Below are 20,208 nucleotides of genomic sequence, written 5' to 3'. Positions count from 1 at the left end.
TGGCAGGCCAGAAAGGAATGGCAGGAGATCTTCAATGTGATCAACAGAAAAAAGATGCAGCTGAGAATCCTTTATCTAGCAAGTCTGTCATTTAGAATAGAAGGAGAGATAAAGGTCTTCCCAAACAAACAGAAACTGAAGGAATTCGTCACCACTAAACCAGCCCTACAACAGATCTTAAGGGGGATCCTGTGAGACAAAGTACCAGAGACATCGCTATAAGCATGAAACCTACGGACATCACAATGACTCTAAACCCATATCTTTCTATAATAACACTGAGTGTATATGGACTAAATGCGCCAACCAAAAGACATAGGGTATCAGAATGGATAAAAAGACAAGACCCATCTATTTGCTGTCTACAAGAGACTCATTTTAGACCTGAGGACACCTTCAGATTGAGAGTGAGGGGATGGAGAACTATTTATCATGCTACTGGAAGTCAAAAGAAAGCTGGAGTAGCCATACTTATATCCAACAAATGAGACTTTAAATTAAAGGCTTTAACAAGAGATGAAGAAGGGCATTATATAATAATTACAGGGTCTATCCATCAGGAAAAGCTAACAATTATAAATGTCTATGTGCTGAATACAGGAGCCCCCAAATATATAAAACAATTACTCAAAAACATAAACAACCTTATTAATAAGAATGTGGTAATTGTAGGGGACTTTAACACTCCACTTACAGAAATGGATTGATCATCTAGACACATGGTCAATAAAGAAACAAGGGCTCTGAATGATACATTGGATCAGATGGACTTGACAGATATATTTAGAACTCTGCATCCCAAAGCAACATGTGACATTCTCGAGTGCACACGGAACATTCTCCAAGATAGATCACATACTGGGTGACAAAACAGCCCTTCATAAGTATACAAGAATTGAGATCATACCATGCATACTTTCAGACCACAATGCTATGAAGCTTGAAATCAACCACAGGAAAAAGTCTGGAAATCCTCCAAAAGCATGGAGGTTAAAGAAACCCTACTAAAGAATGAATGGGTCAACTAGGCAATTAGAGAAGAAATTAAAAAATATATGGAAACAAACAAAATGAAAATACAACAATCCAAACGCTTTGGGATGCAGCAAAGGCAGTCCTGAGAGGAAAATACATTGCAATCCAGGCCTATCTCAAGAAACAAGAAAAATCCCAAATATAAAATCTAACAGCACACCTAAAGGAAATAGAAGCAGAACAGTAAAGATACCCAAAACCCAGCAGAAGAAGAGAAATAATAAAGATCAGATCAGAAATAAACAATATAGAATCTAAAAAAACTGTAGAGCAGATCAATGAAACCAAGAGTTGGTTTTTTGAAAAAAATAAACAAAATTGATAAACCTCTAGCCAGGCTTCTCAAAAAGAAAAGGGAGATGACCCAAATAGATTAAAATCATGAATGAAAATGGAATTATTACAACCAATCCCTCAGAGATACAAGCAATTATCAGGGCATACTATGAAAAATTATATGCCAACAAAATGGACAACCTGGAAGAAATGGACAAATTCCTAAACACCCACACACTTCCAAAACTCAATCAGGAGGAAATAGAAAGCTTGAACAGACCCATAACCAGTGAGGAAATTGAATCAGTTATCAAAAATCTCCCAACAAATAAGAGTCCAGGACCAGATGGCTTCCCAGGGGAGCTCTACCAGATGTTTAAAGCAGAGATAATACCTATCCTTCTCAAGCTATTCCAAAAAATAGAAAGGGAAGGAAAACTTCCAGACTCATTCTATGAAGCCAATATTACTTTGATTCCTAAACCAGAGACCCAGTAAAAAAGAAGAACTACAGGCCAATATCCCTGATGAATATGGATGCAAAAATTCTCAATAAGATACTAGCAAATTGAATTCAACAGCATATAAAAAGAATTATTCACCATGATCAAGTGGGATTCATTCCTGGGATGCAGGGTTCAACATTCGCAAATCGATCAACATGATACATCACATGAATAAAAGAAAAGATAAGAACCATATGATCTTGTCAATCGATACAGAAAAAGCATTTGACAAAATTCAGCATCCTTTCTTAATAAAAACCCTCGAGAAAGTCGGGATAGAAGGAACATACTTAAACATCATAAAAGCCATTTATGAAAAGCCCACAGCTAACATCATCCTCAATGGGGAAAAACTAAGAGCTTTTTCCCTGATCAGGAACATGACAGGGATGTCCACTCTCACCGCTGTTGTTTAACATAGTGTTGGAAGTGCCAGCATCAGCAATCAGACAACAAAAGGAAATCAAAGGCATCAAAATTGGCAAAGATGAAGTCAAGCTTTCGCTTTTTGCAGATGACATGATATTATACATGGAAAATCTGACAGACTCCACCAAAAGTCTGCTAGAACTGATACATGAATTCAGCAAAGTTGCAGGATACAAAATCAATGTACAGAAATCAGTTGCATTCTTATACACTAATAATGAAACTACAGAAAGACAAATAAAGAAACTGATCCCATTCACAATTGCACCAAGAAGCATAAAATACCTAGGGATAAATCTAACCAAAGATGTAAAAGATCTATATGCTGAAAACTATAGAAACCGTATGAAGGAAACTGAAGAAGACATAAAGAAATGGAAAAACATTCCATGCTCTTGGATTGGAAGAATAAATATTGTCAAAATGTCAATACTACCCAAAGCTATTGACACATTCAATGCAATCCCAATCAAAATTGCACCAGCATTCTTCTCAAAGCTAGAACAAGCAATCCTAAAATTCATATGGAACCACAAAAGGCCCCGAATAGCCAAAGTAATTTTGAAGAAGAAGACCAAAGCAGGAGGCATCACAATCCCAGACTTTAGCCTCTACTACAAAGCTGTAATCATCAAGACAGCATGGTATTGGCACAAAAACATACACATAGACCAGTGGAATAGAACAGAAACCCCAGAACTAGACCCACAAACGTATGGCCAACTCATCTTTGACAAAGCAGGAAAGAACATCCAATGGAAAAAAGACAGTCTCTTTAACAAATGGTGGTGGGAGAACTGGACAGCAATATGCAGAAGGTTGAAACTAGACCACTTTCTCACACCATTCACAAAAATAAACTCAAAATGGATAAAGGACCTGAATGTGAGACAGGAAACCATCAAAACCTTAGAGGAGAAAGCAGGAAAAGACCTCTCTGACCTCAGCCACAGCAATTTCTTACTTGACGCATCCCCAAAGGCAAAGGAACTAATAGCAAAAATGAACTATTGGGACCTCATGAAGATAAAAAGCTTCTGCACAGCAAAGGAAACAACCAACAAAACTAAAAGGCAACCAACAGAATGGGAAACGATATTTGCAAATGACATATCGGACAAAGGGCTAGTATCCAAAATCTATAAAGAGCTCACCAAACTCCACACCTGAAAAACAAATAATCTAGTGAAGAAATGGGCAGAAAACATGAATAGACACTTCTCTAAAGAAGACATCCAGATGGCCAACAGACACATGAAAAGATGCTCAACATCGCTCCTCATCAGGGAAATACAAATCAAAACCACACTCAGATATCACCTCACGCCAGTCAGAGTGGCCAAAATGAGCAAATCAGGAGACTATAGATGCTGGAGAGGATGTGGAGAAACGGGAACCCTCTTGCACTGTTGGTGGGAATGCAAACTGGTGCAGCCGCTCTGGAAAACTGTGGAGGTTCCTCAAAAAATTAAAAATACACCTACCCTATGACCCAGCAATAGCACTGCTAGGAATTTACCCAAGGGATACAGGAGTACTGATGCATAGGGGCACTTGTACCCCACTCTCAACAATAGCCAAATTATGGAAAGAGCCTAAATGTCCATCAACTGATGAATGGATAAAGAAATTATGGTTTATATACACAATGGAGTACTATGTGGCAATGAGAAAGAATGAAATATGGCCCTTTGTAGCAACGTGGGTGGAACTGGAGAGTGTTATGCTAAGTGAAATAAGCCATACAGAGAAAGACAGATACCATATGTTTTCACTCTTATGTGGATCCTGAGAAACTTAACACAAACCCATGGGAGAGGGGAAGGAAAAAAAAAGAGGTTAGAGTGGGAGAGAGCCAAAGCACTCTTAAAAACTGAGAACAAACTGAGGGTTGATGGGGGGTGGGAGGGAGGGGTGGGTGGGTGATGGGTATTGAGGAGGGCACCTTTTGGGATGAGCACTGGGTGTTGTATGGAAACCAATTTGACAATAAATTTCATATATTGAAAAAAAAAAGCATTTTCAAGAGAATGAGAAGACAAGCCACAGGTTGGGAGAAAATATTTACAAAGAAACGTCTGATAAAGGACTGTTATCCAAAATATACAAAGAACTTTTTAAAAACTCAACAATAAGAAAACAACCTGATTAAAAAATGGACCAAAAGCCTTCACAGACACCTCACCAAAGAAGATATTACAGATGTCAAATGAGCATATGAAAAGATGCTCCACATCATATGTCATCAGGGAAATGCAAATCAATACCACAAGGAGATATCACTATACATCTGTTTGTTGACAAAACCAAATGTTGGCCAGGATGCAGAACCACAGGAACTCTCATTCACTGCTGGTGGGAATGTAAACTGGTACAGCCACTTTGGAAGACAGTTTGGCATTTCTTACAAAACTCAAGGTATTCTTACCATATGTTCCAGCGATTGAGGTCTTCGGTATTTAGCGAAAGGGGTAGAAAATTTGTGTTCACACAAAAATCTGTATATGGATGTTTGTAGCAGTTTTATTCATCACTGCCAAAACTCGAAACAACCAAGAAGTTGTTAGTAGGTGAATGGATAAATAAACTGTACATCCAATGGAATATTAATTCAGTGCTAAAAAGCAATGACCTATAAAGCCATGAAAAGACATGGAGAACCTTTACGTGCATATTACTAAGTGAAAGAAGCCAATGTGCAAAGGCCGCTTTTACATACCATCATATTGTATGATTCCACCTATATGACCTTCTGGAAAAGGCAAAACTATGAAGAAGGTAAGATGATCATTGGTTGCCAGAAGTCGGGGGAGGCAAGGATGAATAGGCAGAGCAGAAGACTTGTATAAGACAGTGAAAATACTCATATATAATACTGTAAGAGTAGATACATGCCAAGCAATTGTCCAAACTCAAAGAAAGTACAACACCAAGAACGAACCTTAATGTAAATCACGGACTCTCGGTGATTACCATGTGTCAGGGTTAAGTTCATCGGTTGTAACATGTATAGCATTCTGGTGTGGGATGTTGGTAATGGGGGAGGTTATGCACCTATTGGGGTAGCAGTATATCTGTACCTTCCTCTCAATTCTGCTGTGAACCTAAAACTGCTGTAAAAAAATAAAGTCTTAAAAACAACTTTCCTAGGTCTCCTCCTCCTGTATATTATGCAATATAATTTCAGTTGAGATAGATGTTTTACCTTTGCTCTTTTTAGAAATTATTATTTCAGTACATGTAAGTTTTCCTCAGAAACAAAGATGAACATATCCACATACATTTACTTCTCCAATGATGCAGTAAAAGGTATTTGGAGCTTTAGGGTATCTGTGGCTTCATCTTATAATCTCCAGCTTTGTTTCATGAGTCTGCCAAAAATCATTACAAGAATAATTTTTACGGAAGCTCATTTTGGGCTCCAACACACAATTCATATGGGTTTAAAATAACATGGTTCAACGTTTGATATCTGTGTCACATTAGTAACTATGTAAGATACTCTATTTAGTCTTTAACAAATGAACATTTGTAAGTGGATGTGTGCAACTTGATAAAGTGGTTAATGTGGCTTCCTGTTCTTCCTTGTGAGTATTTCAAAAAGAAGGAAAACATTTTGAAAGAAAAAAGTAACACTGATTTGATTGGTATGCAGTCTGGGTTGAGAATGTTCCCTGAGTCTGAAAGGGCATAATATCACCATGCCTCGGAAGAGAGTTCAAATGTCCAGGAAATCCAATTCTTTCAAATGTCTGAGTCAGAGGGAACAAGGGCTTGAGGTAAAAATAGCAGCAGAGGAAGGGAAAGTGGAGGAGAGTTGGGAAAGTCATTATGGAGATCAACTCACAAGTGTTTGGGCATGGGGAGTGAAGGGAGGGTCCAAGGTTTCATATAAATGGAGAAGGATGGTTCCCGTTCCCCCAAAAGAGACCATGGGGAACGAAAGATGTGTGGGACAAGGTGTATTCAGTTGAATTATATGTGGCAGCAAGATATCTAGGTACATGGAAATGAAAAATGTGAAGTCAGGTGGGAGTGAGAAGTGTATCTTTGGGTGTCAATCACTTTGAGCTACCTGTTGACGCCATGGCATCAGAAGGAATTGCTAAGTGAGAAAGTAAAGAGAGAAAAGAGAAACACTCTGAATACAAATCTTTGGTAAATACACGTTTGGAGAATGATGGATGAATCGAAGTCAGAGGAAAAAAATTCAGGGAAGTAGGAGAGGAATCCAGAGAATCCAGCTGGGGAAAAAAGACAGGTGAGCTTTTCAAGTAAAGGGTGGTCCATGGGCTTGGACATGAAGCAAGGACCAGCATGTCCTTTAGAAGGGGAGTTCCCCACCGTGTCTTGCGCAGTCACCAGTAATGCTTCAACAAACACTAGCATCGTACATGAGTAAGGTTAGAACAAAGCTAAAAGTTTACCTCTTGTCTTTTCTCACCACAAAATAATACAAGTTCTCTAAGACTGGCACAGCACATATTTTAGTTCACTTTGTTCTAATGAAATCACATCGATTGCTCTATGTGTCACACCTTCAACACTTAAACAATGCAGTGTACAATTAGAGAGGTGAGTCATAAATGTAGATGCACACAACTGGTGGTTTTCTCTTTAATTATCAGTTTACGTTTACTGAGAATTGTAATTTGACAAGACCTGGAGATGCTATAGGAAATACACTGACCTTTGGTTGGATAAACAATCGGAGAGTTAAAGAAACAGGAAAAGAAAATACTGCCAAAAATTACTCATCTCCTACCTTGCCCTTAACTACATCAAAACTGTATTTAAGAAGACAGAGGACCATAGCATCCCATACATGCGCATATGACCAGTGGTTCCCAGGTCAGAATGGCTGGGGACAGATGTAGGGTCTCAGCAAGTTACTGAATAGTATTTCTCTGACTCTGACCCCACCCCTGACTGTGGATCTTCTAATACTTCTTCAGAGTTCCACTCAGTCATTTGTGGGAAGGTCCTCAGGGCTGTCTCATGTGTGTCCATCTGCTCTGGACCCTGGGGATCACTAATGCAGCCAAGACCTCTAACACCCTGAAAAATGTGGCAAAGTTCTCACAAGTGTATGGCTTACCCCACTTGTGAAACTTTCAATTTTCGACAAAGCAGCCAGCAATAAGGCTTGGAAAGGCAACAATGCAGCTTTGCATTCATAAGGCCTCTTAGGATAGTCATGAAACAGTGTTTTTAATTTTTCATTTTTAATTCCTGCTTTCTCCACTAAGATTCCTTCCTCTAAGACGCATAGTCTCCTCAGTCCCTCTCCCTTTATCCCTATCTGGTTACACTTGGCAGATAAACTCATTGCCTACTTTCCTGAGACTAGAAACCAACAAATGATCAGCAAGTTTTGTTTCAAAGCATACATTATCCAGAAGACTGAGCTGCTTTATTGGAGCAATCATATGTCATTCAGGTTTATATCTCCTGTGCCTAGTACAGTTCCTGGCACAGAGTAGGTACTTGATAAGTATTTGCCAAAAGGATCAATGAATGAATTATGGACTTTGGAGTCAGACAGAGACATGGGTTCAAACCCCAACTCAGTCATTTATTAGCTTTTTGGCATTAGGTGACTTATTACAATTCTCAGTCCCAGTCTTACATGCAAAACAGCAAGAATATCCTGTCCTATCACTGTAAGAATTAAAATGGATATAAAGTGCTTATTAGCACAGTGCCAGACACACAGTAAGTGTTCCATAAATAATATTTTCCTTCCTCTGTAGAGAGCACCACATCTCCCACTGTATGGATGCCTCCTGCAGCATCTGGTAAAGTGCTGAGCATGTGAGTGAAACACAATCAATGCTTCCTGCATGAAACTGTAGTAATGGAAGGAAAGTGCAGTGAAACAGCGATAATGTATATTCGTGAGAATTATCTAGCATTGATTTCAATATACTCATTTTCTTCTTGAAATTAAGTAACCCCCTTTAAGAATTTCTTCTTTAAAATTATCCACATTTAGATGAAGATTTAAGCCACAAATGACATGACACTTCCATCATTAGAAAAAGAAAAAAAAAATAGGGGCACCTGGGTGGCTCAGTCAGTTAAGCATCCAACTTCAGCTCAGGTCATGATCTCACAGTTCGTGGGTTTGAGCCCCATGTTGGGGTCTGTGCTGACAGCTCAGAGCCTGGAGCCTGCTTCAGATTCTCTGCTTCCGTCTCTCTTTTTCTGCCCCTCCCCAACTTGTGCTCGCTTGCTCTCTCTCTTTCTCAAATAAATATTTAAAAAAAAGAAATAAAAAAATAGGGGTGACTGGGTGGCTCAGTTGATTAAGTGACATCTGATTTCAACTCAGGTCATGATCTCACAGTTCATGAGTTTGAGTCCCTCGTCAGGTTCTGAGCTGTCGGCATGAAGCCTACTTGGGGGTCTCTCCCTCCCTCTCTTTCAAAAATAAATAATAAATATGTTAAAAAATAAATTAAAAATATATAAACATATATAACACACATATAAACATGTATTTATGAATATATTCATAAATTATTTATACTTATTTATAAATATTTAAAATATACAAACATATATAGATAAATACAAATATATATAAAAATAAATGTGGTGAGAGATTAGGGTGGGATGACATGGGCAGAGGCAAAAAGAGAAAAGAACTTATTTCCTTAAAAGAAAGGGTAAGTTCATTTAAAAGACATAGATGTCTGTTCTGCTTCTTCTCTGTCACCTAGACTCATTCTTCACTCTGCCTCGTTCTCTGACTGAAAGAATTCTTCACTTGTCTGTTTGACACTTCATTTTCAAAGATCACGAAAAGCTTCTCTAGAATTTAAAAATGCAACTGAAACTAAGTAAAAGAAAAATATAGGTGTAAAAAAATAGAAAAATGGAAAAATTACAAGGCAGCTATATTCAAATTATAAACTGAGTTGGATTTCAACCTGACTGTAAGTTGGGAACTTAAGAGTGCCTTTTAAAAAAAATGTTTACTTACTTTGAGAGACAGCACACGCACATGTGTGTGAACGAGCAGGGGAAGGGCAAAGAGAGAGGGAGAGAGAGAATCCTAAGCAGACTCTGTACTGTTAGTGTAGAGCCCTAAGGGGGGCTCGATCTCACAAATTGTGAGATCATGACCTGGACCAAAATCAAGAGGATGCTTAACAACTGACTGAGCCACGCAGGTGCCCTAAGAGTGCTTTTCCCCGATAAACAACATTGTAAAACTAGAATAGTTCCTTTGGATAGTTGGAAAAAAAAGCTTAATTAACTCACAGCCTGTCTAAAATATGATCTTAATTGTGCAATTTCCTAGAATATATCCTAAATATATCAATAAACATTAACAAGGTTGTTTCTATTATTACAAACACAGGGCCTGATTGTGTAGCTCCAGAAGTTACTGTTCACAAGACACATAGTTCCATAGAACCCCGGTGTATGGTACCCCCTGACATTGTGTACCATGGTGGCCCCACCCAAATCTCAGTAATTCACGCCCTTAGGTAGTTCTTCCCCACAGGCCTGAAGGAGAGTCTTACACAGTTCTGAGAACAGGACAGATTGTTTTGAGAACCAGTTAAGTTTGCACATCTGTATAAGACCCCAAGGTTCCTCTAGGCATGGGTGACAGAGGCACAGACATGCGTATTCACTAAGCCCTGGGGACCTGGCACACATCGATAATAGTAGCTGCCATCTACTGTACTGTGCTAGGTGTTGTTTCTAAGTTTTTGCACAACTATCCACACCATTACTGCTAATAATGGCTTAAACTTATGGGTTCTTACTATGTGTTATTCATTGTGCTAAATGCTTTACAGGCATTATCTTAACTGATAGGTAGGTACTACTGCTATTTCCATTTTAAAGATGAAAACCTGAGGTGCAGAGAGGTTAAGTTTTTCAAATCACACATAGAACCAAGGTCCTAGAAGGGTTTTTAGGGTTTAAATATCTTACCCAAAGTGAACTAACATGTAGTGAAGCCACAATTCAAAACACTCGTCTTATAATCATTTCTTATGTATTTTGAATTGAGCACGGACCAAAGGATAATTTTCCACATTGAAAGCTGAGTTCAGGAGGTGAACCCCAGGCAACTTATATTCACAATTGACTCACAAATTGAATGATAGCAACTTTGAAAGCATTTATGTTAAATAATAATGTAGTAATACATAACAAGAGCTTGTGTTCCCATGAATTTAACAAATGACCTACTACTATAGTAATGTAGGTATGTTTGGTGTAAAACCTACAGAAGAAAAAGGAAAGACTAACTTGCCACACTTTTTAAAAGGAATATAAATACAGGGGTACAAATCTAATGTTTCGACTATAGTTCCCACATAAGAATAACAAACAAAGATGTTCTGCAAGCATTAGGACAGGAGAGAAATATTGCCATTCAGCTATAAACTGCTGAAAGGAACTCCTTTAACTTAACGCCAAAGCATGGAATTTACAGCATTAAATCAGCTGTAAATTAAAAGGGCAATACAATTAAGGCCATACCTGAATCTTTTATTTGGTCCCATGTGTATAACCATAGGAAGGATAGAATTCATACAAAGATCTATTTATGTATGTAAACATTTAAAAGAAAAAAAGACTGATGTCTAATTAAATTTCACTTTAGTTTTGTGTAAAGAAATATATGCTCCCCTACTTCCGAAATCATTCCAATTTTACCTGTTAGTATCTATGATGGGCATACGTTTTATATCTGGTATCATAAATTTTAGGTGATTTATTAACTCCTCTACTAGATATAACACATGTGAGAGTAAGACAGTGCTGAGGGACCTTTTCAATTCTAACAAGTGCGTTGCACATAGTAGATGATCAATAACATTTTGTTGAGTTTGTTGAATACGTAAGACATTTTAGCATTAAAACAAAAGCGTTATTTTTGCTTGTTTCCCAGAAAAAAAGAAAATATTTGACACGGACTTACAGAGGCTGGTGGATAACTCGGGATTTCTCCAGAAGGTATTCAGAAATCTGTGCTCCCACTACAGCTCCAGAAGAGGTAAATTTCATTTCTAAGTATTTTCCAAATCGGCTGGAATTGTCATTTATAATAGTGGAGGCATTGCCAAAGGCTTCCACCAAATTGTTCACTTGTAAAATCTTCTCTTGCAGAGTTCTGTTATTAGCCTAGAGAAAATGTCAAGATTGTTCTTTAAATGTAAAAAATTGATTTTGTATATAATAAAATGCCTCTTCTTTGATAAGCACTATATGTAGACATAAATGTACTGAGAGCATATTCCTGGCATACTGCCAGATGTTACAATATCTAGACTATTTTTCCTTTCCCGTAAGTGCATTCACCCACTTGCTTTCTCCAAGGGGCAAAGAGATGTTCTGTACTTTTTCTACTGAAATATAGTTCTGGTCAGTGCTCGATTTACAAACACAATTTATAAGCAGACTATGCATACTGGGGTATACCTCTCATTTTGTTATTCCTCCTCTACTTCCCTGGGCCCCCATCCAAATGCTCCCCAAGGTCAGAACCACTTCCCTTGCTTCCATGGAAGCTGTTAAAGCTGGAAATAAGGGAGTAAAGATAATTTGTAAATTCAGAAGTAGGGGAAAGGGAGGAACTGTGAAAACTGAGAACAGTTCAGAAGTGTGGATGGAAGGGGTGGAACCCCAGTCAAGGTCAGTGGGCCTACTTGGCTGTCCCTCTATTTTCTCCTACCCATCTCATATACTCCTTCCCTGAAACAAGTGTTATTGTTATAATTAGGTTAAGGAGGTATCAGTCATTCACATCTTGGTAGAAATTAGATTGAGTAGATTATGTTTAATGTAATACCTGGTTGAGATCAGCTGTGTTAAAGGTATGCAAATTATACAGGTAAGGGAGAGGAGCAGTTGGTATTTCTGGAACACGGGCCATGTTAGGACGTAGGTGGGCTGGAGTGGGTATTTACAAGGAGGGTTTGGGGGCATATAAAGACTTTTAGTAGCTTCTAAAATAGGCAATAAGGGTTGAGAGAAGAGAATAATGAGCATTGGAACAAGCTTAGGCCTTCTAAAATGGGGCTGGATTTGCACTCATATAAAAGGTGAGAAAGCATCTTTATCCACCTGTATTAACTAGCAGTGCCTTTATTAAATAAGATTATAAGGACTGCATATTACAAATGTAAATTCAACCCACCAAACATCCTGTTTTGTATCTGGTAAATCTTTATCAAGGAGATAAGTAAAAGATATGATAAGATCTAATATGGGTAGGATTCTGGGAGAGAGATATATTCCCAGTTAATATTAAATCACATTTTTAGCTCCTGAATAAGATAAAGTGAGTAGATAAACAGGCTTACTGACATCTACACAACAAAAGTCACACACAAGTTAATCCATCATTGACGGGACCCTCTATGCAACCACAAAAGAGAATAGCAAAGGCCCTTGTGGACGTGGATGGTCCTTGAGTAAATTAAGTCAGGTGTTCATGTCTTCTATGGCAGGATAATATGCTGTGCCTCACCACCCCTCTCCCTCAAAAATCACACCTTTTTTTTTCTTCTTATCCTAGAAGTAAGGAGAGGGGAAGTTGATGGAAAATGGGATGCGGAAGGGACCGGGATGACAGTCCTGAGGTAGCACTAGCTTCCTGGTCACTACTGGCTGTTCCAGTTCTAGCAAAGTCATGTTTCTATTTCATACCCACACACGTGATTGAAAACATAAAAACTAGTTAATTGATTTTTTAATACAAGCACAGAAATCTGTCAGTTAATTGATTTTTAATATAAGCACAGAAATCTGTCAACTGATGATTCTGAAAATGAATTAGATTCAATTAAGAAGTTGTTTTGACATGATGAAGCTTCACCCTTTTATGGAGAGATTAAGTCTGTCCTTACACTCACAGTACTTAGAAGATTCTTATAATCATAGTGAGGAAAAATTTTAATAGAATACTATATCGTGTATAACTATGTGGATCATAATAAAAATCTTCACAGGGATCAGTTGTACACAATGGTTTTTTTTTCCTTAATTTTAGTCATATATATATTTCTTGACTTTATTCAAGGACCCTACCTGGAAAATCAAACCAAGTTTCTATCATCAACTTCTCTTTTTCAAAAATTAAGGTATATTTTTACACACAGTAAAATTCATCCTTTATAGTGGCTCAGTTGGTTAAGAGGTTAAGCATCTGACTTTGGCTCAGATTGTGATCTCACGTGTTTGTGGGTTCAAGCTCCGCGCCTTGCATTGGGCTCTGTGCCGACAGCTCAGAGCCTGGAGCCTGCTTCAGATTCTGTGTCTCCTTCTCTCTCTGCCCCTCTCCCAATTGTGCTCTGTTTCTCTGTGTCTCTCAAAAATAAATAATAAACATTAAAATATTTTTAAAAAATTTATCCTTTATAGAGCACAGTTCTGAAAGTTTTTACAAACATGTACAATCAAATAACCCCCACTATAAATCCACACATAGGACAGTTTCATCACCTCCCAAAACTATATCGCTACCCTTTATAGTCAACCCCTCCCTCCATCCCCAGCCTGTGACAATCACTGATTTGTTTCTCTCTATAATTTTAATTTTTTAATGTTTTTTTTAAAATTTTTTTCAGAGTGGGGGGAGGGGCAGAGAGAGAGGGAGACACAGAATCCAAAGCAGGCTCCAGACTCCAAACTGTCAGCACAGAGCCCAACACAGGGCTTGAACCCACCAACCATGAGATCATGAGCTGAAATCAACAGCAGATATTTAACTGATGGAGCCACTCAGATGACCCTGTCTCTATAACTTTAAATTTTCAGGAATGACATATAAATTGAATCATATAGCATATAGTCATCTGAATCTGACTCTTTTGACTTAACACAATGCATCTGACATTCATCCAAATCTCATCTAATGAGATTCATTCCTTGTATCAATGTTTGTTCCTTTTTGTTATTGAAGAATATTCCACTGTATAGATGTACTGGTTTGTTTATCCATTCCCTTGTTTGGTTGTTTCCTCATTCTGGAGATTATGAACAAAGCCACTATACGTATTTGTCTGTGGTTTCTGTATGAACATGAGTTTTTATTTTATTTGGATAAATAAACTAAGAGTAGGATTGCTGGGCTGGATGATAAGTATAGTTTAAATTTATAAAAATATTCCCAGGGTGCCTGGGTAGTTCATCGGTTAAGCGTCTGACTCTTGATTTTAGCTCAGGTCATGATCTCACAGTTCATGGGTTTGAGCCCTGCACTAGGCTCCACGCTGAGAGCATGGACCCTGCTTAGGATTCTTTCTCTCCCTCTCTCTCTGCCCATCCCCCACTTGTTCTCTCTCTCTCTCTCTCTCTGTCTCTCTGTCTCTCTGTCTCTCTCTCTCTCAAAATGAACTTTAAAAGACAACAAAAAAACCCCAAAAACAAAACTTCCAAACTATTTTCCAAAGTGACTGCAGTATTTTGTATTTCAACAGAAATATATGAGCGTTCCAGTTATTCCCCATGCTTCTCAGCAGTTGGTATTATTAGATAAAAGAAAAAATTAGACATTTTAATAGGTGTGTAATGATGTCTCATTGTGTTTTAATTTGCACTTCCCCAATGACAACTGATGTTGAACAACTTTTCATTTGTTTATCTGCCATCTACATATTGTCTTTGGTGAAGTGACTGTTCAAGCCTTCTGTTCATTTTTAAAAATACACTTTTTTTTTTAAATTTTTTTAACATTTATTTATTTTTGAGACAGAGAGAGAGAGAGAGAGAGAGAGAGAGAGCATGAACAGGGGAGGGTCAGAGAAAGAGGGAGACGCAGGATCCGAAACAGGCTCCAGCCTCTGAGCTGTCAGCACAGAGCCCGACACGGGGCTCGAACCCACGGACCACGAGATCATGACCTGAGCCGAAGTCAGACGCTTAACTGACTGAGCCACCCAGGCGCCCCTAAAAATATACTTTTATCAGCTAACTCTAGTTAATACATCCTTTTGTTAATTTTTTGTTATTTGATTTCTTATTATTGGGTTTTAAGAGTTTTTTTTTATAATATATATATTAAGGATACAAGTTTTATTAGATTCGTGACTTGCAAATAGTTTCTTTGAGTATGTAGCTTGTTGTTTCATTTTAACAATGTCATTCAGAGAACAGAAGTTCTTAATTTTGGTGAAATCTAATATTTTTCCCTGGTGAATTAGGCTTTTAACATTGAATATAATAACTATTGTAGCTCTACAGAGAGTGAAAATCAAGTAGTAGTAGCTCTCCAACTTTGTTCTTTATCAAATTTGTTTGATTATTGTAGCTCTTTTGTCTTTCCATACAAATTTTTAATTCAGCTTCTCAATTTCTACAGAAAAAAATCCTGCTGGTATTTTCATTGTAATAGCACTGAATCTACAGATCAACTTTGCCATAATGGCATATGTAATGAATCTTTTAATCCATGGACATGGTATAGTCCATTTATGTAGGTCTTCTTTGATTTCATTTATCCATTTTTTTCCATTTTTCAGCATACAAATTTTGTACATATTTTAGAAGATTTAGATATAAATAGCTAATTTTTTGGTGCTATTGTAAATGAGACTTTAAAATTTCAATTTATAATTTATCATTGCTATCATTATAATTTATCATTATATATATAATACAAATTAACTTTTGTATTACATATAAAATAGATGATATATATATTATATATGTAAAATTGATTTTTGTATATTAACTTCTTTTTTACCCACAAGGAATAAAAGGAGAAAAGTAAAGAAGGCATTTAGTGAATGTGCTGGGGCTAAAAATAGAGAATATCACATTTATAAAGCCTTGCCTACTATAAGAGTGAGAAAAGTTAGAATATCCTCAAAGCAGAGCATATGCTTTTTATTTTGTTTTTTAATATTTATTTATTTATTAACATTTATTCACCTTTGAGAGACAGAGCACAAGTGGGGTAGGGGCAGACAGAGAGGGAGACACAGAATCTGAAGGAGACTCCAGGCTCTGAGCTGTCAGCACAGAGCCTGACACAGGGCTCGAACTCACAAGCTGTGAGATAATGACCTGAACCGAAGTCAGCCACTTAATGGACTGAGCCACCCAGGCGCTCCAGAGCATATACTTTTTATACTGTTTGTTATATTTTAAACTCACAGAGGATAACAAGTGTGTTTTATAATTTCTGTACATTATCAAATGTGGGAATTAGCAAGCATTAATCTAATCAGTTATATTAGGTTCTGAAGTATAACAAATATTTCTGTTAGGATAGAGAAAAATTATACCTTTCCAAGCACTGTCAGCTGCCGAACCAAAAGATGAGCACTTTCAGTCTTTCCAGCACCACTTTCTCCAGAAATAACAATGCACTGCACAATAAGAAAAGGAAACCATGAGAAAAGTTCATCCTCACAAGATCGGGCTTACACATAAGAACCTAAGAAGGCAATTTCTAAGAATGTGAAACTCTCCTTACCTGATCTGAATTATATGTTATCATGGACTGGTATCCTACGTCAGCCATTGCAAAAATGTGAGGAGGATTGGCAGTTCTCTTTGCTCCAATATATAGTTTTGAATGCTAATGGTTAAAAAGAACACATTTTGTGGGGCTTTTCTTTTTGTTTTTGTTTAAATCTTAAATTATTTATAGACAGGACTCTCAATTTTTAAGCAAAATATAAATCAAAATACACTCTCACACCACCAGAACTTTACACACATGTTACACACACATACTACCCATATTTACATGCACAAATCATGCACAATTATGTAAAATAAAGGCCTGATGTAAAAAAAATCCAGAAATAGGATGTGACATAATAAAATATAATATCACACTGGGAGCAGTATTTAAAAGAAGACTTTCTTGGGAGTGCAAACCACTTTCAAAGAAGAAGTTAACGTTTCAAAATACCATTATTTCAGAAAAAAAAAACCCAAAAAGCAAAAAAACAAGCAAACAGAAACCCAAAATACTGTAATTTCTTGATTTCGGCTTAGGTCATGATCTCACAGCTCTAGGGATTGAGCCCTACATCGAGCTCTGTGCTGATAGTGAGAAACCTGCTTGGGATTTTCTCTTTCTCTTTACCCTCTACTCTCTCTTTCAAAATAAATAAATAAACTTTAAAAAAAAGTATAGGGATGCCTCCGTAGCTCAGCTGGTTGAGTATCTGACTTCAGCTCAAGTCATGATCTCATAGTTTGTGAGATTGAGCCACACATTGGGCTCGCTGCTGTCAGCACAGAGCCCGCTTTGGATCCTCTGTCCTCCTCTCTCTGTTCCTCCCCCACGTGTTCTCTCTCTCTCTCTCAAAAATAAACATTAAAAAAAGTATAAAAAATCTTTAAGAAATAAAAAATAAAATAAAAAATGAAAAAATGAAAAGGGTGCCTGGCTGGTCCAGTCAGAAGAGCATGTGACTCTTAATCTCAGGATCCTGGGTTCAACCCCCATGTGTGGTATAGAGATTACTTAAAAAAAATTTAAAAAAAAAAAAGAAAAAGAAAAACAGCCTAGCTTAATTCCAGAATACTGATCTGTATTTAAACCATTAGGGCTTGAATAATAGATAATTATATACTCATATTCAAAAAAACACACACTGTCTGATACTAAAAACCAACTAATATGTCAAAAGGAATTTTAAAATTCATAATGACAAGTTTCATAGCCATTAAGTATATATTACCTGTATAAAAATGTAATTATGCTCTTCACTCTCCCATACTTGGTTCAGAGGTAGACAATAAGATACACTTTTGTAAACATCTATTTATTAATATGATACATAGTACAGGCCAGTTACCAATAACTATAAGTAATTAACATTCCACCACATACTTTTGGGAAAAGAAAGACCACAAACCATATCCAGACTGATTCACCTTCTATTTTTCCTATCTCTATGTTTTAGCAATAATTATCTGTTTATTCAAGATATTGAATAAAACTTTCTTTGGCATCATCTAAATTAATTTAAATATCTGAATAGTATAATTACTAGTACAAAGTAAAAGAATGTAAGCCACACCACATACCTCTGTGGAATAAAGACACAGACTCTGAAAAGGATTAAGAGCAATGAGTATATCTCCCACATAGATGTAAATCTGATCTCTGGAATAACACTTCTCAAGTTGCTCGGAGACTGTATTCTGTAATAAAATAAAAATATTTTTTTCTTAAAAATAATTTAATGGTAGTTACAATTTAAAATGTAAACAGTAATAAATAAAACATCTGGAATCTGGACCAAGGATCAGAAGGAAATAGATATGCTGATAGTAAGAAGTATAACATTGGGTCAGCAACTATCCTTCCACTTGGCAGACATTTTCTTGTTTTGAGAGCCATAGAGGTATGGCATTGTTCTGTGCGTTTTCCAAAGGTCACGTGAGATATTACAGGGATATTATATGTAGAAAGCCTTCCAGGAAGTAAGTAAATGTGGAAGATGAAAAAAAAAAGAGAGAGAAAAACCAATAGAAAAGGGAAGGGAAGATACAGTGAACATGATTTTATTCCAAATCAAGGTTATTTAGTGGCTCTGTAGAATATCTTAGCCCTTTGCTGAGACATTTGGCTTTATGAGGTACAGTGAAATGTGTGGAGAAGTAACTTTCATAGTTGATAAATCATGAGTACATGGAATCAATTTTAATAGTGTCAGAAATCATCATTTAAGACATGACACGAGAATAGCAAAACATCATAGCTCAAAAGAGACAAAAACAAAAGCACAGATAACAGAAACAAATAAACCCAGTGTTTAATATATAGGTCAGCAACATGATGAGTGAAGTCTTCTTTATAATATACAAATCCAGAAATTCACATCATTGAAAAATGTGGTATGAAAAGATTCATAAAGGTGCTGGCAAATCTCTGACTTGCGAACACTACTTGATTACAAGATATTTGATGTTCCCAAGAAAGATTATTTCGAGCAAGTACTTCAGTTGTTTAAGCCACCCTAAATTTACCAAATGACTACTTCTGTTCAGAAGATGTCTCCTGATTGATGAATCTCAAAGGAAAATGTTCTGGCATGTATCAGATGTATTTAAAAAAAAAAAAAGTTGATCAGGCAGGATGGAGATCCCAACTTGTTATTGAAAAGGAGCTACTTATTTCTCTAATGATCTGATTATCCAGAATGAAGGGAGATGAGAGGAAGGGAGGCTGAAGCTATAATTTACTGGCTTGTATTTGTACCTTCATAAGAGATGCTTGAGATAGCTGTGAGGCACTGGGTAAGAAGTAGAATTCACTGCCCTAAAGGCCCAGCTCTCTGAGAGCAGGGGATCTGGGACCCCATAAGCAGGACACTGACCCTAGTTAAGACAGACAGGCTCTTGAGGTTTCCTAGAAGCCTCTGGGTATAGACACTGAGAGTGGAACAGAAGAGGATATAGAAGGAGGATGCCACATTAGAGGTTGTAGGAAGCAGACCATTTTCTGACCTCAGTAAATCATCCCTCTGAGCTTTCTGAAAAGAATTCAGAGGAAAAAGGGTCTGTAACTTATAAGCAACTCATGCTAGTGGGAACCCACACCTTTGTAACCTATCAAAAAAAGAAAAAAAATTGACGTTAGGCTGGAAAGATCTGGAAATTTGAGTTATACGTATTAAAAGTGAAGATGGGAGAGATAATCAGGAAGCTAAGAGACATTGCATACAGATGCTATTCAAACAACTTCCTGTTCATATCTATAAATTAAACAAAATCTAGAATGTTTAAGTTTAATTAAGCCACGTTTCTTACCTCATCCAAAACTTCTAGGGTTGCTAAATCGTCTACATCCTTCAGAGTGGATATTAGTGATCTACTGAAGTTACTTTTCTTGGTGTGAATACGTTCATGTCTGTGGAGCAGTACAAAGAGAAAAATCCTTTCTGACTTGAGAACTTATCACTGATCATAGCGGAAGTAGGTTTTAGATATATAGGAGATTAAAAAAACTTCTACGAAG

The 20,208-nt window shown here is 37.0% G+C and overlaps 1 protein-coding gene across 10 annotated transcripts in view; it reads right to left on the bottom strand.

The window, feature by feature from the left end:
- Window positions 1–20,208, bottom strand: part of MYO3A (myosin IIIA) — a 242,757-nt gene that overhangs the window by 117,891 nt on the left and 104,658 nt on the right. For all 10 annotated transcript variants that reach the window (XM_007081307.3, XM_042991254.1, XM_042991256.1 and 7 more), the window contains exons 10-14: window positions 20,001–20,100; window positions 18,273–18,389; window positions 16,702–16,806; window positions 16,511–16,594; window positions 11,200–11,402 (exon numbers count right to left, since the gene is read on the bottom strand). In XM_007081307.3, the coding sequence (XP_007081369.2) occupies window positions 11,200–11,402; window positions 16,511–16,594; window positions 16,702–16,806; window positions 18,273–18,389; window positions 20,001–20,100 (609 nt within the window). The remainder of the gene's footprint in view (window positions 1–11,199; window positions 11,403–16,510; window positions 16,595–16,701; window positions 16,807–18,272; window positions 18,390–20,000; window positions 20,101–20,208) is intronic.

The sequence above is a fragment of the Panthera tigris genome, chromosome B4 (genome assembly GCF_018350195.1).
Source record: "Panthera tigris isolate Pti1 chromosome B4, P.tigris_Pti1_mat1.1, whole genome shotgun sequence".
Lineage (NCBI taxonomy): Eukaryota > Metazoa > Chordata > Mammalia > Carnivora > Felidae > Panthera > Panthera tigris.
Note: the sequence above shows the minus strand (reverse complement) of the source record. Positions and strands in the feature narration are given on the sequence as shown.